Genomic DNA, 22,954 nt, shown 5'->3' on the forward strand with positions numbered 1-22,954 from the left:
GTGGAAATGTCGTCCAAGGAGTGGCATGGGGAGTTGAAATGGTTCACGACTGGGAGGTGCAGTTGTTTGTTGCAAACCGAGCGTTGGTGTTCCACAAAGTGGTCCCCAAACCTCCACTTGGTTTCCCCGATGTAGCGGAGGCCACAATGGGAACAGCAGATACGGTATATCACATTAGCAGATGTGCAGGTGAACATCTGTTTGATGTGGAAGGTCATCTTAGGGCCTGGGATGGGGGCAAGAGGGGAGGTGTAGGGGCAGGTGTAGCACTTGCTGCGGTTGCAAGGAACAGGGATGGTGGGCAGTATGGAGCGGACAAGGGAGTCATGGAGAGAGTGGTCCCCCCGGAAAGCAGATAAGGTTGGGGGGGAAATGTCTTTGGTAGTGGGGTCAGATTGCAGATGGCGGAAGTGTCGGAGGATGATGTATTGGATCCGGAGATTGGTGGGCTGGTACTTGAAGACAAGGGGGATTCTGTTTTGGTTGTTATTGCCAGGAGGGGGTGTGAGGGATGAGTTGTGGGAAATGGAAGAGATACAGTCAAGGGTATTTTCCACCACTATGGAAGGCAAGTTGTGGTCCTTCAAAAACGAAGTCCATTGGATATGGTTGCTGCTAGGACGATAACTGAAGACCAAGGAGGCCCTAGCAGGAAAATCATAATCTAATTCAAATAGTCAGCATGGCTTCATGAAAGGGAAATAGTGTTGAACTAATTTATTCTAGGTTTTTTTAAGTCAGTCTCAAACATAGTGGGTAGAGGGGAATCTGTAAATGTGTTTTGTCTGGACTTATTGAAAGCGTATAGAAAGGTCAAAAGATAAGAGGCTATGGTGTTGGAGATAGTATATTTGCATGGATAAGGAATTGGTTATTTGGCAGGAAACAAAAGGGGAGGGTATGGGATTCTCTTTCGGGTTGGTGACTTGTGATCAGTCAGGTTCCACAAGGATCAGTGCTCAGACTGCAACTGTTTACGATACATGTAAATGATTGGAAGGAATCGAATTACTATCGTCAGATTTGTCAATAATACAAAATAGGTGGAAAGGCAAGTTATGAAATGGATACAAGCGTTCACCGAGAGACATTGATTGGTGAAATGAGTGGGCAAAGAGTTGACAAATAAAATATAATGTGAAAAAATGTGAAGTTGTTCATCTCAGAAGGGAAAACAAAAGAACAGAACATTATTAATTGGAGAAAAGCTGCAGAAAGCTGCAAACAAATGGACCTTGGGGTACTTGTGCATGAAACAGAAAGCAAGCAGACTAGTGGAACCAGCAGTCAGGAAGGCTAATGGAATGTTGGCCCTTATTTCAAGAGGGCTGGAGTACAACAGTAGGGAAGTCTTATACAAACTGTACAAGGTACTGGTGAGAAAACATCTGGGGCACTATTTCATTGGAGGTTGCTCTTTTTTCGTCTATTCATTTGTGGGATGTGGGCATCACTCGCTGGCCAGCATTTCTTACCCATTCCAAATTCCCCTTGAGAAGGTTGTGGTGAGCTACCTTCTAGAGCAGCTGCAGTCCTCCCGTTGTGGGTTGACCCACAATGCTATTAGGGAGGACATTTCAGGATTTTGACTCAGCGACAGTGAAGGAACTAAGATATATTTCCAAGTCAGGATGGTGAATGACTCAGAAGGGAACTTGAAGGTATTCCCATATGTCTGATACCCTTGTCCTTCTAGATGGAAATGGCTGTGTGTTTGATTAGATTAGATTCCCTACAGTGTGGGAACAGGCCCTTCAGCCCAACAAGTCCACACCGCACCTTGAAGCATCCCAACCAGACCAATCCCCCTATAACCCATACACCCCTGAACACTACGGGCAATTTGGCATGGCTGATCCATCTAGCCTGCACATCTTTGGGCTGTGGGAGGAAACCGGAGCACGCAGAGGAAACCCACAAAGACACGGGGAGAATGTACAAACTCCACACAGGCAGTCGCACAAGGCTGGAATCGAACCCAGGTCTCTGGTGCTGTGAGGCTGCAGTGCTAACCACTGAGCCACAGTGCCTGATGATCATCGCCGTGCATTTGTGTGGTGCAAATGTCACTTGCCACTGTTCACTCCAAGACTGGATATTGTCCAGATATTGTTGCATGTGAACATGGACTGATTCACTATCTGAGGAGTAACAAATGGTGCTGAACATTATGCAATCATCAGCGGACACCTCCACTTCTGATCTTATGATGGAGGGAAGGTCATTGATGAAGCAGCTGAAGATGACTGGGCTAAGGACACTACCCTGAGGAACTCCTGCATAGATGTCCTGGGGCTAAGATAACTAACCTCCCACAACCACGACCATCTTCCTATGTGTCAGGTATGACTCTAACCCCTGGAGCCTCTGCCCCTGATACCCAGTGATTCCAGTTTTGCTCGGGCTCCTTGATGCCACGCTCAGTTGAATGCAGCCTTGATATCAAGGGCTGTCACTGTCACCTCATCTCTGGAATTCAGCTCTTTTGTCCATGCTTAAGCCAATGTAATGAAATCAGGAGCTGAGTGGCCTGGGCGGAACCTAAACTGGGCATCACTGAGCAGGCTATTTCTGAACAAGTGCTGCTGGATAGCACTGTTGATGACGCTTGCCATTACTTCGCCAATGATCAAGAGTAGATTGATGGGGCGGTAATTGGCCAGGTTGGATTTGTCCTGCTTTTTGTATACAGGACATATTTGGGCAATTTTCCACATTGTTGGGAAGATACCAGTGTTGTAACTGTACTGGAACAGCTTGGCTAGGGGAGCAGCAAGTCCTGGAGCATAAGTCTTCAGTACTATTGCCAGAATGTTGTCAGGGCCTGTAGCCTTTGCAGTATCCAGTGTCTCCAACTGTTTCTTGGTATCACATGGAGTGAATCAAATTGGCTGAAGACTGGTATCTGTCATGCTGGGAATGACTGGAGGAGGCTGAGATGCATCATTCACTCAGCACTTCTGGTTGAAGATTGCTGAGAATGCCTCAGCCTTAGCTTTTGCACCCAGTGTTGGGCTCTTCCATGATTGAGGATGGGAACATTTGTGGAGCCTCCTCCTCCAGGGAATTGTTTAATTATTCACCACCATTCACAGCTGGACGTGGCAGGACTGCAGAGCTTAGATCTGACCCATCGGTTATGGGATCGCTTAGCTCTATCTATCACTTACTGCTTTCACTGTTAGGAGTACAAGTAATCCCAGTTGGTGGCTACACCACATTGATTCCTCATCTTCAGGTATGCTCGGTGCTGTTCCTGGCATGCCATCCTGCACTCTTCATTGAATCAGGGTTGATCTCCTGGCTTGACAGTAATGTTTGAGTGGGATATATGCCGGGCCATGAGATTACAGATTGCGCTAGAGTACAATTCTGCTGCTGTTTATGGCCCACAGCGCCTCAGATACCCCGTCTTGAATTGCTAGATCTGTGCAAAGTCTGTCCAATTTAGCATGATGATAGTGCCACACAACACGATGAAGGTTGTTCTCAGTGTGAAAGTGGGACTTCGTCTCCACAAGAACTGTACAAAGGTCACTCTTACTGATATTGTCATGGACAGATAAAACTGCAGCTGGCAGATTTGTAAGGATAGGTTCAAGTATGTTTTTCGCTCTTGTTGGTTCATTCATCACCTGCCACAGACCTAATCTAGTGGCAATGTCCTTTAGGACATGACCAGCTCGATTAGTAATACTGCTGCTGAGCCACTGTTGGTGGTGGACATTGAAATCCTTCACTCAGAGCACATTTGTGCCCTTGCCATCCTCAGTGCTTCCTCTAAGTGTTGTTCAACATTGAGGAGAACTGATTCGTCAGCTGAGGGAGGGCGGTATGTGGTAATTAGCTGGAGGTTTCCTTGCCCATGTTTAACTAGAAACCATGAGACTTCATGGGGTCCGGAGTCAATGTTGAGGGCTCCTAGAGCAACCCCTTCCCTACTGCATACCACTGTGCCATCCCCTCTGCTGGTGGGACAGGACATATCTGGGGATGGTGATGGTGGTGTCTGAGACTTTGTACCAATTGCTAAAAAGACTCAAAGGAATGAAATTGGATCACCTGGTATTGATTTAGGCACCAGAAAAGACAACAGCACAAACAGCCCTGTCAACCATGCAAAATCCTTCTCACTAACAATCTGATGGTTCTGTGAGTGTGATTATGTCAGGGTATTGCTTTACTAGACTGTGAGACAGCTCTCCCAATTTTGGCACTAACCCCCAGATGTTAGTGAGAAGGACTTTGCAGAGCATCAGTTGGGTTTCTGGATTAATAGTCCTGCTATAACACCACAAGGCCATCGCCTACCCTGCTTAGAGAAGGAATTGTCTCATGAGCAAACACGAAACAGGTTGGAACTTATTAACTGGAGTTTAGCTGATTGACAGGTGATCTCATTGAAACATAGGATTTTTAAGGGGATTGACAAGACAAACGCGGACAGGATGCCTTTCCTCATGACAATGTCTAGGACCAGAGGGCACAGTCTCAGAACTCAGAAATTATGACAGAGATGAGGAATTTCTTCTGAGGATTGAGTGTCTTTGGAACTCACATCCACGGAGAGGGGCACAGTCCTTATACAAATTTAAGACTAAGATGGACAGATTCTTAATCAATAGGAGGATGAAGGGTCACAGGGGCAAACAGAAAAGTGTACATGTGGAATGTCAGATCAGCTGTGATTTTTTTGAATGACAAAGCAGGCTCAAAGGACTGAATGGCCTATACCTGTTTGTATTTCTTAACGCCTAATGGAAAACTGGTTCAACCATGAGTTGAGAGTTTGCATTCAATTAAGATTGACAAGATGAACTACAGAAATGAGACCACCAATTGAGACTTGAAATGCTTTCAAAAGGAATAGTCGGCTTGAAAATTGTGAGGGTTTTATAATCCTAAGGAAAAGCAGAGCGATAATACAAGAAAATATATCATTGAATAAATTATCGAAATACATAAAACATTCCAAATGCTTCAGTACATACGTAAAAAGGGAAAGATTACAGAAAATAAACATGGCTCCTTAGAAACATCAGAGACATTAAATGAATCAGTAAATCTATTCGTAATCATGGTTATCAATACAAATTCAAAAATCCAAACTTAAATATGATATTAAAAGGTACATTTATATGAAATCTCTCACCTCTTTTCCACTACATTCTATGGCATTAATAGAGGCAGTTTAACAGTAAATGCATTGATCTTAATTTTTCATAATTTCCTTGATTCTGTTGTAGTGTCCTCTGGATTAGAAGGCAAAAAAAAGTAATCATACTGTAAATTACAGAGAAGAGAGGGAAAAAGGGGAGGGGGGATTTAGAGGGCATTGACATTAATGGCACGGAAAATGTTAGAATCTATTGTCACAGGCATAACAACATGATACTTAGAAAATTGTTTCACATTTGGACAGTCAAAACGGAGCTCCAGCAGAACTGGAAGTACAGGTAGTTCTGCTATAAATCATGTTTCATTAGCGCGAATTGGCTGTAACATGATTGATGAATAGTGAACACCGTTTGGATAATGCGAACTTTCTGCTGTGCAAGCATGGCAATTTCCTACAGCACAAGGTCTTGCAAGAACATAATTATTGTGTTATAGGAAAACTATCTGTAAAGAGGATCCAGGCAGGGCCAGAAAAGAATTTCTGCCTTACTTGGTCGGCCACACCTAGTACAAAGGCTGTTGCTGTTGGAAGTCAACTATCTCAGTCACTAGATATCTTAGAAGGAGCTCCTGAGCACTGTCCAAACCGAACCATCTTCAACTGCTTCATCAATTACCATATCTCCAATGGACAGTGGTGGGATGTTCACCAATGACTGAACAATGTTCAATATGATTCACAACTCTTCAGATATTTAAGTAGTTTGTGTCCAAATGCAGCAAGATCTGGCAACATTCAAGCTTGGACAAATAAATGACAAGTAACATTCATGCTACACAAGTAATAGGGATGACCTTTCCAACAAGTGAATCCAGTACCTTCAGAGATAACAAGAACTGCAGCTGCTGGAGTCAGAGACAACACAGTATGGAGCTGGAGAAACACAGCAGCCCAAGTCAGCGTCAGAAGAGCAGGAAAGTTGACACTTTGGGTCGGGACCCTTCTTCAGAAATGGGGAGGGGGACAGAGCTAGGAAATAAATAAGCGTGGAGGCGTGGGGCTGGGGAAGGTAGGTGGGCAGGTGATAGGTGAGTGCAGGCAGGCAGTAGTGAGGGTTGGTCAGTAGTATGGGAGGGACGGATAGGTGGAAGTGAAGATGGACATGTTGTGTCAGGTCAAGGAGGCGGGGATAAGACGGAGGCTTGGACGAGGCCAGGGGTGGGGAGATTTTCAAACTGGTGAATTCCATATTTAGACCATCGGGCTGTAGGCTCCTGAGGCGGAATATGAGGTGTTGCTCTTTGCAAGTGGTGTCATTGTGACACTGGGTTAGGCCCAGGATGGACAGGGAGTGGGATGGGGAGTTAAAATGGTTGGAAGGTTTTGTCATTTGTCATTGAAGGAGTGCAGATGCTCTACAAAACGGTCTCTGAGTCTATACTTGGTCTCACCAATGAAGAGGAGGCCACACCAGGAGCAGCGGATACAGTAGACCAAGTTGACAGATGTGCAGATGATATGGAAGGTTTGTTTTGTGCCTTGAATGGAGGTGAGGGGTGAGGTGTAGGGGCAGGTGTAGCTCTTCCTGTGGTTGCAAGGAAAGGTGCCGGGGATGGTGGGGCTTGTGGGGAGTGTGGAGCGGATGAGGGAATCCAGCTCTTTAACATTCAATAGTATTACCATCAATGAAGTTACTAACATTTTGGGATTCCATTGTTCAGAACCTAGCTTGGTCTATTCATTTAAGTATTATAGCTACAAGAATAAGTCAGAGCCAAGGAATTCTGTAATTAATAACTCATCACCTGACTTCTAAAGCTTGTCCACTATTTGGAAGGCATAAGTCAGAACAGTAATGGAAAAATTTCCACTGCTTAGATGAGTGCACCTCCACCAACACTCAAAGAGCTCAACACCAATGACAAAGCAGACTGCTTGATTGGCACTCCATCTAACACCAGTAACATTCACACCCTCCACCACTGATGCTGAGTTGTAGTAGTATGAACTATCTATAATATAAACTCCAACATCTCAGCAAGACTCATTAGAATTCATCCTTTAAACCTCTCTCTTAGAAGGAGAAGAGCAGCAGATAAATGACAACATCATCACCAGCAAGTTCCCCTTCATGCTCTGTACCATCCTGACTTGGAAGTTTCTTCACTGTCACTGGGTCAAAAGCATGGAGGCCCTTTATCAAATTTGACTGCTGTGATTCAAGACAACAGCTTACCACCACCTTCTGAAGGCCAATTAGGAACGGGCAATAAATTCTGGACTAGCCAGCAATGCATACATTCCTTGAATGAATGAGAGAAAGGATAATGTGTTTGACAGATCTTCCAATTTTTAAGGACTGATCAAAAAGATAGACAGAGAGAAATCAGTGGATGCAGGGCACTTGGATTTTCAAAAAGCATTTGATGAGATTTCATACAAGAGGTAAATATATTGAATTTGGACTCATGATATTGCATTGCGTGAACCTGCAGGGCTATGTCCCAAAAGCTGGAAAATTGATAAGTGTAGTCAGACTTAATAGGTCAAATAGCTTCCTTCTATGTTGCCAGCAGTGCATTAGCATGAATTGAGAATTGATTGGCAGAGGGATAATAAATTAGTAAACAGGCAATTTTTGTTTTGGTAAGGTACAACTAGCCAGCTACCTTAAGAATAAATGCTTGCACTCAATTATTTACATCAACGACTTAGATGACCAAGTGCAACATATCTAAGATAACAAGATGTGGAGCTGGATGAACACAGCAGGCCAGGCAGCATCAGAGGAGGAGGAAGGCTGATGTTTCAGGCTGAGACCCTTCTTCAGAAATGGGGCAGGGGAAGGGGGTTTAAGTTTGCTGGTTACACAAATAAGCTTTGAGACAGATGCAAAGAAATTACAAAGGGATGAATAAAGGCTAAGTGATTCACCAATTGTGGCAAACAGAATATAATTCAGAAAATTATAGAATTACCCATTCAAATAGGAGAGAGATTTTGTCTTGATCTTAAGACTTGGAAACAGCCTGGATATACTTGTACATCAACCACAAATTTAAAATGCAAATACAACTACCAATTAGGAAAGCAATGGTATACTAGGCTTTGTCACAGAGGTTGGGGTTTAGAGCACATATACCGCAACTCTTCTTTCCTCTCCTCTTTAGCAGTCGCTCAGGATCAAGGATCACTTGTTTCCACTCAGGGGGAACGGTTTCTGTGGTGGGTGAATAATCCATTCCTGGAGTGCAGACTCTGCCACAGGAGGGACAGGTGAAATTTGATGGTGAGTGGGTGGGATGCTCTGGATTCTGAATGTTATTTCTGCTGCTCGTGCTTAACTCCACATGTTCACTCAGCAACCCATAAAGTGGTTGGCACTTTCACAGATGCTTCTTTTCCAATTTGTGCACACGAGGACAAGCAATTCACACGTATCAGTGGGGATGTTGCATTTCTTTAGGGATGCTTTCAGGGTGTCCTTGTAGAATTTTCTTTGTGCTCCTGGCAATCGTTTATCATTGTGGAGCTCTTATTAAAGAAGCCTTGTATCAGGCATGTAGGCAATGTGACCCGTTCCTCACAGCTCATCATGTACAACTAATGTTTTGATGCTGGGGATATTGGCCTACGAGAAAGTGCTCACATTGGTACATCTATCCAACGAATGGATTTGCAGAATTTTGTAAAGCAGCGCTGGTAATAATGTCCAGGGAGTTGAGATGTCTACTGCACATGGTTTGGCTGCCTGTAGAAATTTGTCACTCTTCTTCACCTGCTTCACAAAGACATACAAACTGTGATCCTCACCAAAGGCCCAATACAAATGCAAACTGGGGTCAAACAGAGCTTCGCCATCGCACCAACACTCTTTGCCATCTTCCTGGAGATCTGAAATATATTCCACAACACTCCACCTCATCCCCACAAAGTTCCCTGCTAGAGTGGAGCTAACCTATAGGACAAGCAGAAAATTGATCAATGCCTCCAGGCCAGAATCAAGACTACCCCAACTTCTATCATCGAGCTGTAGTATGCAGATGATGCCTATGTGTGCACACCATCATTGATGCATTCCCCAAGAGACAACTGGCCTCCGAATGCCTTTGCCTCATTCCCTGAACTGGAACCCTCCTCCACTGCAAGAATGCTGACTCACCTTCTCTCATATGTACAGGAACTTGAGACTCTGAGAACTGCTTGTACTCTTAGTAGCAATGATGATTTACAGTCATACTGCTAGGACTACACAGCTGCCAGCCAATCAGATTTTCTGTCAACCAAGGGGTGGAAGTCTCACTTATATCCTCTTACCATTCCATGGAGGCTAACCTGCACGTGGATCAGCCTGATTAGCAATTCTCAGGCGATGCAGTTTCTCAAAGGTTTTCACATGATAGATGCTGGAGGATCTTTTCTCTGAAATGATTTGAACTACAGATCATTGCCTAAGTAACAGCCAATGAAAACTGAGATTAAGATAAAATTCTTTTCACAAAAGTTTGTTAATTTTCAGTAATTCTTTTCTGTCCAAAGGCGCTATGAGTGTGCACAGTTTTTGTTTTGAGCATATGCAAGAGGGGTTGTTAGGTTTTTGCATATGAAAGGCATCAAAGGATTTGAGTATGTTTTACAGTGCACATGCTTTTAAAATCCAGACTTATCATTGATGTAGTTACTACTTGTTGATTCAGAATTATTTTTCATTAAAAGCTCTGAATACTGCAATTAAGTGTAGCACTGATCGTTAAATTTCTTTTAAATCTTAGTGAGAAACTAAACTTATGTTGCAGTTTCACAATCATCTGCAGATGAGAATGTAATCACAAACGGCTATCACTGCATTGTATCAATCCGATATTACTGGAAATAATATGTGATCACAGAACACATACTACACTCCCAATATGTAATTCAGGGTGCCAACTGACTGCAATCTATTGTGCTCCAACTAAACATCCAGAAATGTGTATTCAGGACTGAATAAACAAATAAATTTGGACATGCTAACTGAATATGGTGCGCCAATGAACAATACTACATTTATAAGTTGAACAGAACGATAAACATTAGCTGCTAAGATCCTTCAGCAGATGATCAAGCTGGTACAGAGAATTTATATGTTTCATAATGCATTTTTATCCACCACAATCTTTTCTGCATGATTTACTGTAGCCAGTGAACGTCATCATTGTTCACCAGTCTCTCAATATGAAGATGGTGTTTCCTCAGGGCCACATCTTTCTATCAAGAGTCCTCAGATGACTGAACAGACCAATTGTAAATTCAGAGATCTTTGGGCACTGGGAGCATGAGATAGTCAGCAGAATATCTGCAGAATTTGACTCCTCCTTTTTCCTTTCCTGCCTCATAATTTAGACTTTGTAACTGAAAGCACAACAACAGCTGATGTCAAGTGTCACTGTTGCACAGCTATGCCAGCCATGTTGGATGAGCTGCAGCTCATGATAGTTACTTGATTAATTCTGATTTCTCTCCACAGGCAATGCCAGGCCAGCTGAGCTTTTCCAGCAATTATCAGTCCAGAGTGGCCCTGCGAGAAGTGCATCCAACTCCAGCTCCTCACAGGCCTGTGAGAAGTGCACCCAACTCCAGCTCCTTGCATACTGCGTTAGGGAACTGGAGCTGGAGCTGAACTCCGGATCATTCAGGAGGCTGACGGGGTGATAGAGAGAAGTTATAAGGAGGTGGTCACACCCAAGATACAGGACAAAGGTAGCTATGTGACTGTCAGAAGGGGAAAGGGAGTAGGCAGACAGTGTAGGGATCCCCGTGGCCGTTCTTCAATTATAAGTCTTCAGCTTTGGCTGCTGTTGGCGGGGGAAATGATCTACCAGGGGAGTGTCATCGTGGCCATGTCTCTGGCACTGAGCCTGGCTTTGTGGCTCAGAAGGGAAGTGGGGGGAGAACAGGAGAGCAATAGTGATAGGAGATTCACTGGTTGGGGGAACAGACACGAGATTCTGTGGTGCCAAGCGAGACTCCCAGATGGTATGTTGCCTCCCGGGTGCCAAGGTCAGGGATGTCTCAGATCGATTCTTCAGGATTCTTAAGGGGGAGGCAGAGCAGCTGGAAGTCATAGTACACAGTGGTACCAATGCCATAGCTAGAAAACGGGATGAGGACCTGAAAAGTGAATATAGGGAGTTAGGATGGCAGTTGAAAACCAGGATGAACAGGATGAGGATTACTTCTAGTGCCACAGGCTAGTGAGGCCAGAAATAGAGGGCGAGTGCTGCTGAACACATGGCTACAGAGCTGGTGTAGGAGAGAGGTCTTCAGGTTTGTGGATCATTAGGATACCTTCTCGGGAAGGTGGAACCTGTACAGGAAGAACAGGTTGCACCTGAACTGGAGGGGCAACAATTTCCTGGGCAGGAGGTTTGGCAGAGCTCTTCAGGAGGGTTTAAACTTGGCTGGCAGAGAGATGGGAACTGGAGCTACAGATCAGAGAATGGGGTTGCCAGTGTACAGACAGATAGAGCAAGCAGAGAACCTGTCAGGAAGGATAAGCAGTTGGTAGCGCAAAGTGGCAGTCAGTGCAATGGGATGAGGCGTGTCTACTTCAATGCAAAAGTGTCAGGAATAAGGGTTACAAACTTAGAGCAGGGATCAGTACTTGGAACGACGATGTTGTAGCTATTATGGAGACTTCAATAACACAGGAGCAGGAACAGTTGTTGGATGTTCAGGGGTGTAGACGTTTCAAAAGAACAAGGGAGGGAGGTAAAAGATCTATTCTCTCCCTAATTTCACTATTGTGGTTAATGTACTTACAGAATCATTTTAGATTCTCCTTAACCCCATTTGCCAAAGCTATCTAACGTCGCTTTTTGGCCTTCCTGATTTCCCTCTTAAGTATACTCCTATTGCCTTTATACTCTTAGGGATTCACTCAATCTCAGCTGCCAATAACTGACAAATGCTTCCTTTTAATTGAACAAAACCTCAACTTTGCTAGTCATCCAGCATTCCCTACACCTACCAGCCTTGCCCTACACCCAAACAGGAACAGGGACAGGAACATACTGTCTCTGGACGCTCTTATTTTTGAAGGCTTCCTATTTGCCAGCTCTCACTTTACCTGTGAACATGCACCCACAAACAACTTTTGGAAGTTCTTGCCTAATACCTTGATTTGATTTATCGTAGTCACATGTACCTAAGTAATGAAAAGCTTTGTTTTGCAAGCAGTACAGGCAGTTGATAGCAAACAAGGACATACAGATCATACAGTACTCAGACAGAGTGAAACATACAAGGTTACAATTGCGCAGAAGTGCACAAAGTGAGATCAACATTATTTGAAGTTAGAGTGTCCATTCAGCAGTTTATTTATGAACATTAGGGAAGAAGCTGCCCTTGAATGTGTTGGTTCATGTGTTTAGAGTTCAGAGATGCATCCTGGCCTGCTCCATGAATCATGCGTGTATCCCTGAGTGCAAAATGTCCTTACTGGTGAGTTGGGCAGTTGGCAAAGTATTTATCAAGCATTACCGAGTGTCAATCAGAAACTCACTTCAGCCAAGCGAAAATTTCAGCATGCCACTTGAGAAAAGCATACGAGATGTGGAGAGATGCTCTCAGTGTCAAGATGAGTCTTGCTAAACATTTCTCCTAATTCTGCCATATATTTTGCTATAGTCCACACTAGTCATGGCATCAAGTAAAACTAATGGCCATATATCACTGCCCTTCAGCAGATGAATTAGTAGCTCTTTTCTCAACATTCCCCTGCCCATGCTGAACACCATTTGGAGGAAGCACTGAGGGTAGCAACTGCACACAATGTACTCTGAGTTAGAAATTTCAATACCACCAAGTGTGATTCAGCAGCCTCACTATGGACCAAACTGGTTGCGTTCTAAATGACATAGCTGTTAGACTGTGTTGCTGCAAGTGGTGACAGAACCCAAAAGACGGGGAAGTCTATTTGTCCTATCCTCACTAATCAGCCTGTCACAGATGCATCTGTCCATTATAATAATGGTAAGAATGACCATCACATAGTCCTTGGAGAAGTTTTATCTTCCCACCACCAAGTTTATTTGTATGATACTATCATTGTATTAAATGGGACCGACGTCGAACAAACCTAGGAAATTAAGACTGGGCATTCATGAGGCACTGTGGGTCATCAGCAGCAGCAGAATCACTTTCCAACAGAATCTTTAAACTCAAGGCCCAGCATATCCCCCACTTTACCATTACCTTCAAGCCAGGGATCAATATTGGTTTAATGAAGTGTGCAGAAGGCATGTCAAAGCAGTACCAGGACACACTTAAAAATTAGATGTCAATCTGGTAAGAAGCAAGTCATGGACAGATCCAGGCAATTCCACAACCACAGATCAAACTGAAGCTCTGCAGACATGCTGCATTTAGTCCTGAATGATGGTGAACAATTAAACAGCTCATTGGTACAAGATGCTTCTCTAACATCCCCACACTCAGTAATGGGGGGAGCCAAACACATTGGTGCAAAAGCAAAGTCTCAAGTATTTGCAAAAATCTTCAGCCAATACAATTCACTGTGTAGTATCAAGAAACAAGGAACCAGATACTGCAAAGGCTCGGGGTCTTGGCAACATTCCAGCAACAGTACCACAGCACATGCTTCAAACCAGGCTGTTCCAGTATAGTTGCAACACTGATAACTAATCAACAATGTGGAAAATCGCCCAGGTACCTCTTGTACGCAATAAGCAGGACAAATCCCACCCAAAAATATACAAAGCACTAATCAGACCACATCTGGAGTTCTGTGAACTGTTCTGGGTCCCTTAAAATAAACAAAGGTGCAGTGGCATTGCAGGCAGTTTAGAGAATGGTCACTTCGCTGATACCAGGTACAAAGGGATTATCTTATGAGAACAGATTCAGTAGAAAGGGCCTGTACTCATTGGAGTTTAGAAGGATGAGAGGTGATTTTATCAACATACAAGATTATTTAGAGATATTAAAGATGTGGAAAGTTTATTTTTATCCTTTTCAGATGGGCGGTCCAGTACTAAAGGGCATTTTCTCAGAATTAGCGCACATTCTGAGGCAAGGTTGAAGAGGTACTTCTTCTCTAAGCGAGTAATGAAAATGTAGAACTCTTTACTGCAGGAGGCTGTTGAGACTTGTTACTTAAGTATATTAAAAGGACAGAGATATAACAGGTTTGGACTGACAAATAAAATTCATAAGAACAGAAGAAGGTAAGAACTCGGAGGAAGAGTAGGCCATCCAGCCCCTCAACCCTGTCCCACCATTCAATAAGGTCATGGCTTATCTTTTTGAGACTCAGCTCCACTCACCTGCCCGCACACCATAACTCTAGTTCCTTTACTGTTCAAAAATTTATCTAGCCTTATCTTAAACACGTTCAGTGAGATAGCTTCAACCGCTTCACTGGACAGGGAATTCCATAGATTCAAAACCCTTTGGGTGAAGAAGTTTCTCCTGACCTCAGTCGAAAATTTTTTCCCTTTATTTTGAGGCGATGTCCTCTAGTCCTAGTTTATTTTGAAGTTATGCCCCTAGTCCTAGTTTCACCTGCTTGTGGAAACAACCTCCCTGCTTCCACCTTATCTATTCCCTTCATAATCTTATATGTTTCTATAAGTCCTCCCCTTATTCTTCTGAATTCCAATGAGTATAATCCCACTCTACTCAGTCTCTCCTCATATTCCAACGCTTTCAACTCTGGAATCAACCGAGTGAATCTCCTCTGCACCCCCTCCAGTGCTACTATATCCTTCTCAAGTAAGGAGACCAAAACTGCACACAGTACTCCAGGTGTGGCCTCACCAGGACTCTACACAGCTGCAGCATAGCTCCCTGTTTTTAAACTCCATCCCTCTAGCAATGGCAGACAAAATTCCATTTGCCTTTTTAATCACCTGCTGCATCTGCAACCCTACTTTTAGCGATTCATGCACAAGGACACCCAAGTCCCTCGGCACAGCAGCGTGCTGCAGTGTTTTAACCATTTAAAACATAGTCTATTTTGCTGTTATTCCTACCAAAACGGATGACCTCACACTTCCCAACATTGCACTCCATCTGCCAGACCTTTGCCCACTCACTTCTGCAGACTTTCAGTGTCTTGTGCACACGTTGCTCTACCACTCATCTTAGTGTCATCTGCAAATTTCGACACACCACATTTGGTCCCCAACTCGAAATCATCTATGTAAATTGTAAATAATTGTGGTCCCAACACTGATCCCTTAGGCATACCACCAGCCACTGACTGCCAACCAAAAAAACACCCATTTACCCCTACTCTTTGCTTTCTACTAGTCAACCAATCCTCTATCCACGCCAATATATTACCTGTAATACAGTGTAGCTTTATCTTATGTAGCAGCCTTTGGTGTGGCACCTGGTCAAATGCCTTCTGGAAATTCAGATACACCATATCCACAGGTACCCCATTGTCCACCATGCAAGTAATATCCTTAAAGAATTCCACAAAATTATTTAAACATGACCTACCCTTCATGAACCCCTGCTGGGTGCTCCCAGTGGGACAATTTTTATCCAGATGTCTTGCTATTTCTTAAGCTAACTTGGGTATAGTTGCCTGCTTTTTGTCTACTTCCATTTTTAAGCGATGGTGTCACATTGGCTGTTTTCCAATCTGTGGAAACCATCAAGGGTCTATTTACTAGACCACCAGGGTCCAGTAAACTTTGGTAAATAATTACTAGTGCATTTGTTATTTCCCCCATCACCTCAGTTAGTACCCCAGGATGCATTTCATCAGGGCCAGGAGACTTGTCTACCTTTAGCCCCATGAGCTTGCCCAGCACTGTCTCCTTAGTGATAATGATAGTTTCTAGGTCCTCACCTGCTACAACCTTCTTGCCATCAGTTTTCAGCCTGTCATTTGTGTCTATCACTGTGAAGACCGACGCAATAACTGTTTCATGCCTCAGCTCTTTCCTCATTCCCAGTTAAATTGGTCTTCTCATCTTCTAAACGACCAATGTTTACCTTCAACACTTACGTTTTATGTATTTCTTCTCTCTGCTATTCCTAATTTTCACACAAATGGATTCAACCTTTTGCTCAGTGGAACCTATATCATCTCTCACTGCTGCCCTGATATCATCCTTAAAAATCACAGCAACACCACCTCCCTTTATCTTTCTGTCTGTCCTTCCGAACAGTTCGATACCCCTAGATATTTAACTCCCAGTCATGACCATCCTGCAACCATGTCTCTGTAAAGGCCACTAAATAATACCAATTTGCCATGATTTGCACCGTCAACTCATCCACCTTATTTTGAATGCTCTGAGCATTCAAATGAAGTGCCTTTATGCCAGTTTTTTCACCTTCTTTGTGGGTCCTATTACCTCCATTACTAACAGTTATTGAGTTCTCCTTCCGTTTAACTTTTTTCCTAATTTTCAATGGAGTTGAAGCTTGCTGCTGCTTTGTCTTACATTAATAGTTATTCTCCCTCTACGCTACTCCTCCCTTCCCCCCTACTTACTAATTTAAATTCCTAGTGACCACCGTTAACCCTTTTCACCAGAACACTGGACCTGGTCCTGTTCAGATGGAGTCCATCCCAGCGGTATAGATGCCTCCTGTTCCAGAACTGATGCCAGTGCCCCATGAAAAGGAAACCCTCTTTCCCACACCACTCTTTTAGCCACGTGTTTACTTCCCTGATCCTCACCTCCTTTTGCCAATTTCCACATGGCTCGGGCAGCAACCCAGAGACTATGACCCTTGAAGATCTGTTTTTTTAATTTTGTCCCTAGTTTTTCATAATCCCAAAACAGGTCATTTTTTCCCTTGAGTCCTGCCTATGTTGATGGTACCTATGTGGACCACAACAACTGGATCCTCCCTCTCCCACTCTGGTATCCTCTCAAGCCGGTCAGAAATATCTTGCACTCTGGTACCAGGCAGGCAACACACCATGCAGGATTCTCTATCCTGCTCGCAAAGGATACTGTCTATCCCCCTGACGGTGGAATTCCCTACAACGACAATCTGTCTTTTAGCTCCCCGCTCCTGAATGGCCTCCTGGACCATGGTGCCATGGTCAGTTGACTCATCCTTCCTGCAGCCCTGTTCTTCATCCACGCAGGTAGCAAGTGCTTCATGCCTGTGGGACAATATCAAGGTCTGCAGCTCCTGTGATCCTGTCTGCAGGGTCCTTCTACCTGCCTCACTCAGTCATACCCTGCTGTCCCTGCCCACCAATCGAATTAACATTTGTTAATCTACCAGGTATGATGCCTCCTGGAACACAGCATCCAGGTATCTCTCCCCCTCCAGGATACTCTGCAGTGTTTGGAGTTCGGATTCCAGCTCATCAATTTTGAGCCGAAGCTCCTCATTCACACCACACAAATGCCAATGACCACATCCAACAAGACAGAATCTAAATATTACCAATAACTAAAACAGAAAAGCTCAACAGGTCTGGCAGCATCTGTGAAGAAAAAATTCACAGTTAACTTTTTGGATCCAGTGACACTTCCTCAGAGCAGTTCTTTCGGTTTTTAATCTAAATAAAACCCGTTGTCATTTAACGGTAACACCATCACTGAATCCTTCACCATGAATATCCTCAGCACTACCACTGATCAGAAATGGAGCTTGACTAGACTTATAAGTAATGTGGTTACACAGCAGGTCAAAGGCTTGGAATCCTGTAATAAGTAATTCACTTCCCAATTCCCCAAACTTGTCCACCACCTTACAAGGTAGAAGTCAGAAATGTGATAAGGTACTTCCCACTTCCTGGGATGAGTGCAGCTCCACCAACAAGTTGGACACTTTATGCGACAAAGCAGCCCACTTGCTTCATACTACATTCACAACGTTCACTCCCTTCAACTGACAGTCAGTACCAACATGTATCATCAACAAGATGTACTACAGAATAACCAAGGCTCTTTAGATGAGATCTTCCAACCCATGACCAAAATCAGCATGAAGGATAAGGGCAGCAAACACATGGGAATGCACCACCTAGAAATATTTCTCCATTGTGACTTGGAAAAATATTGCTGCTCCTGCAGTACTGATGAGTTAAAAGCTTAGAACTCTCTCCGTAACAAATGAAGTGCAGCAGTTCAAGAAAAACAAGAGCACATTACCACCTTCAAGGGCTGCTTTAGATAGGTAATCAATACTGGCTAAACCAGCAACACTCACATCCCATGAATGAACGAAAAAATTCTCCTCATACGAGCTATGCAGAACCTTTTTCATTATTCTGCCATTGCGCACATGGAAAAAAATTGGATCCTTCCATATCCAAGACAAGTTCTTCTCCAGCCTTGAGCAGATGTGCTGACCCCTGGCATCTGGCAAGCAAGCCAACCTTGTCTTTTTTGCAGATAGTGTCAACCCTCTCATTACTATTTGATTCCTTTTTGCTCCTCCCACTTGACTGACTTCCTGAATCATAGTGCCATGATCAGCTAGCTCATCCATCCTACCGCTCTCATTCTTGTCCGAACAAGCTCAAAGCACACAAAACTAGTCGGATAAGAACTAGGGTCTCTAGTTCTCATGTCCTCCGGGTCCTCTTACCTGCCCCACCAGGCCTTAAAGCCTTTTTCTCCTGATCAGTGATCAAATCAGAAGACCTAATCCAAAAGGATGTGGCTGCTATCAGGAATAGTGCCCAGGTAAAATTCCTCTCCCTTATATGGCGGCGGTGTGGGACTCCTTGGCCAGGGCTCGTCTGCTCTGACTGCTTTTTTTTCTTTATCTTTTCATTTTCCTCTTTTTACTTACCTCTTGTCCTGAGCTTGGGCAGTATCAGCAGCAGCAAGGAAACTCAGCGTGGATCTTGAGCTGGTGGGCAGCCAGGGGGTGTCCAGTGCAGACCTTGAGGCGGTGGGCGGGGAGGAGGCCCAGCATGAACTCAAATTAGCCCCCACTTACTACTTTTCCCGAGGCTGGTATGAGACGTAGTATTGGAATCGACAGCTGCTACAGCAGCAAAGGCAACATCTGCAAGGTAGTCCCAGTGGCAAAAGGTGGCATCTGTGGATTGGTGGCTTCATTGTTAGTTGGGTCCGGCAACGACGGCAGTAGGGCGTCACAGCAACAGCAATTGGGGGGGCCCTGCAGCGAGAGATGTGACTCTGACTTTGGTGCGTTAACACAGGTGGCAGCAAGGCAAAGGCAGAAGAGAATCAGCCCGGCAATGAAAGGTCACGCGTTAAGCAAGTCAACTTCAATTTTGGTTTAGTCCGGTGTAGACAGTGACAAGGCAGTGGAGTAGGGATGGTGGTGAAGGCATCATTGACAATGAGCTGGAAAAAGACTGTTAGTTTAGAAAGCCCATATCTTTCTTTTTTAGTTATTCTTAAAACTATTCAAAATGGCACCAAATCGTAGTGACAGTGGAAATGCTTTTCACTGTATTTTACTGCTTTCCCTCACTGTAGAATACACGAGAATAAAATCCTACATTCATATATCATAGTGCCTGTGATTTGGCTTACAGCTCATAATGTGAACTGAAGCTGCTTGAACTGCAAATACTTTATACATATGTATTTGCCCTGGATCATGCTGGCATCTACATTCTACAATCACAGTGCATCATCTGCAGTGCCATCTATCTTGTGTACTAATTAGTTATATGTTTAATTAATTATTCAATAAATGAATGTCTCTTCTCAGTACCATGTATCATACAATACTTCAACCTTAACTAAACCATTGCAATCCAATACATTTTACTACATAACAGTAAGATAACCAAAATTAACTTATTTTCCTTGGTATTTTATCATTAACAAACATTTTATCTCAATGTTTATTATTGTTCTTAAACGTTAATTTAATATTCCAACCACTGACAACTTGCAAGAGTTTTGAAGATAAAGAAACATATCTACCAGCCAACTACTTCTTTTATTTAAAAAATATACTTTATTCATAAATTATCTGTAAGTAAATACAAGTACAAAACAAGACCATACACTTTGCAGAAAATACAGTAGAATTTTGAAACTCCTCATAAGAGCTTCAATCCAGTTGCAACAAAAAGGCATTTTCTAATTATACAAGGGAACTTTTCACATTCCCATTAGGGTTACAAGCATATCTCAAAAAGCAACAGACCTTCATTATGCTCAACCTGAAAGACCTTAGACAGTGGTCTTCCCGACAGCACCATGGTGGTAACCGCACCCAGCTTTAGCGTGACCCCCAGCATTTAGCCGACCTTGGAATGTGCTAACCTGCAACCGACTACTTCTGTGTTGTCACACTTTGATTTCTCTCAAAAGACAGTTGTTTTGCAGAGGGGGACACAAACCTAAGAGGTCTTCCAACTGATGCTGACCACCTCTGGGCCTTCATTCTACTCATTATTCTAACATTATTCAACCACCTTTAATCCACTCCACTAACCAATGCTGACAGAATCAGAGTCTTCCTTTCATCTATCATGTCACAGATTTAAGCAAAGAAAATGGCTGGCTATTCGCTAATTGCAATTCACCAATTTGAATTTCTATACTTTACAGTCTACAAACATCTTACATCTTGGATTTGTCTTTTTTTATTATCTCTGATGTTCCAGTAACAGAATAAGGCTGTAAGATCTACAGATATATCTCCAACTATTACTTCCATCTAGCACAACTGTGTTGAGATTTAACCTGTGCATTTAATTTTTCATGCACAACTTTACAGAAAATTGTGAACTGCCAGTCACATTTCAAATACTTCAAGTGCATCAGACGTGAATCAAAGAAAAACACTACAACAACTCTTGCTTTCCAATGTATGTATTTGGAAAAAAAGGAAATAAAATGGAACAACCAGAAAATCTTGATGGAAGCTAAAAACTGTTCAACTTTTCAACTCTAGTCAAGTACTTTGCCTTTACCTCTGGATTAGAGGTTTTGCTCTACACCCAGTATATGACAGGTATCAACCTCTAATGCTATTATAATTCTGCTTTATCATTCTCAAAAATAAATAAATATCATATCTTTCACTGTACCACAGGAAAAATACATTCCTCATCATAATCTTAAGTTTAAGTGGCCAATTACAGGTTCACCCTGAAATGTTATTAAACTGTATTAGCTTACCTTAATTTTCATTTTACTGAAGCCATAATATAGATTATAGGATAAAGTAACAAATTGTGGCAAGTTATTTTGGAAAACTGGCAAACATTCTACACTCAATTTTTACTATTCATCTTCATCCGATACATTGAGTAACCAAGAGTAATTCAATCATGTTAGAGCACTACAATCAAATCATATGATAAAGCTGCAGAAAACAACGATCCACACTTACCAGCTTTTGCTGAACCTTTTTCAACATTAAAATCATCTACATTTCTGGAATGTAATTTTGATGCTATGAATTCACTCTCGACGAAAGGCAGTACCGTGGATGAGTCAGACTCATTTTCGCGCATGTCCGGGCATGGACACCCTGAGTAATTAATTCCGCATGATTCGTAATGATTTCTCTTGCTCAGGCAGCTTTCAAACCAATGACACAATATTCCACAGCCAAACTGGCTAGAATTCTCATTATTGAGTAAAATAACCTCCAAGATTTGAAATTCCATTGCATTTTTCCCTAGATGTTCAGTCAAAACTGATTCGGAAGTCAGGCAAAATTGTACAAAATCTTTATCAAACTGTAAAAATGTAAACAAATTCCTTGTTTCACACAAGTTAACTGCATCATAATCAATATAATCCAACGTGCTACAGGTCTGGTTCGGAATGTAGTGATCCAACTGCAGTACCATCAGAGAGGTATGGGAGCAAATCTGCTTTACTTTATGAAATTTTAAGTAAATTGAATATTTTGTTGGATCTGGATTTTCAATAGTCCAAGAGCAGCCAGAAAAGGTTTCAGGAAATATGTCGTGTAGTGAGAATGACCTGTGCAGAACTCCAGAAACTAACGTAGAACATATGTTCTCACTGACTTCAAACCCAAAAGTAAGCAGAGCAAGGGACAACAACACAGATGATATCAGGTGATGAGCAGTGGTCATCCTATGTCATGTGTCCTGAAATGAGAGGAAATAAAAATTATGATACAATAATAAAATAATTCAGTTATTTTGTTGTACATCAAAACAAATACATAAATGGAGACCGAATAAAAACTGAAAGAACTGCAGATGCTGTAAATCAGGAACAAGAACAGAAGTCACTGGAAAAACTCAGCAGGTCTGGCAGCATCTGTGAAGAAGAAAACCAGACTTAACTTTTCAGGTCCTGTGACCCTTCCTCAGAATTGATGGTAACTGGGAAAATGTTGGCTTATATAGAGAATATAGGGAGGGGGATGAGGTAGGCAGTAAACAACAGGATAACGAATAGAGCCCAAAAAGAAAGAAGAGTAGTAGGATGGACAAAGGAGTTGCTAATGCTCTGGCTAGGAGGGTGAATAGCTGTTCATGGAGTGTGTTAGGTGACTAACAATATGTAGGCCAGACAGCAGCAGAGGAGCAGGCAAGCTGATGTTTCGGGTTGGAACCTTTCTTCATAAATTGGGGAGGGGAATGGAGCTCTGAAATAAATACGGGGGAGTGGTGTTAGGCGGTAGGCAGTGGTGGGGATTGGTCAACGAGGTGGGAGGAGTGGATCGCTGGGAGAGAAGACAGACAGGTCAAGGAAGCAGGGATGAGTCTTCTTTTCCTCCTATCCACTCCTCCCACTTCTCTGACCAATCCCCACCACTACTTACCTGCTATCACCATCCCACCAACCTTCCCCAGCCCAAACCCCACTTATTTATTTCACAGCCCCCTTCCCCGCTCCCATTTGTGAAGAACCCAAAACGTCA

General features: G+C 43.1%; 1 protein-coding gene across 12 annotated transcripts in view; it reads right to left on the reverse strand.

Moving 5' to 3' along the window:
• The window catches only part of LOC125465044 (adhesion G protein-coupled receptor B2), a 687,705-nt gene that overhangs the window by 640,831 nt on the left and 23,920 nt on the right, over positions 1-22,954 (reverse strand). For 11 of the 12 annotated variants that reach the window (XR_007250162.2, XM_059654252.1, XM_048558109.2 and 8 more), the window contains one exon: positions 21,440-22,172. Coding sequence is in view for 11 of the 12 variants with exons in the window: in XM_059654252.1 (XP_059510235.1) it covers positions 21,440-22,157 (718 nt within the window). In the remaining variant the exon portion in view is untranslated. Of the gene's footprint in view, positions 1-21,439; positions 22,173-22,954 lie in introns of those variants that run through there. The other variant, XM_048558110.2, reaches the window with a different exon arrangement.

Source organism: Stegostoma tigrinum, chromosome 24 (genome assembly GCF_030684315.1).
Source record: "Stegostoma tigrinum isolate sSteTig4 chromosome 24, sSteTig4.hap1, whole genome shotgun sequence".
Classification (NCBI taxonomy): Eukaryota; Metazoa; Chordata; class Chondrichthyes; order Orectolobiformes; family Stegostomatidae; genus Stegostoma; species Stegostoma tigrinum.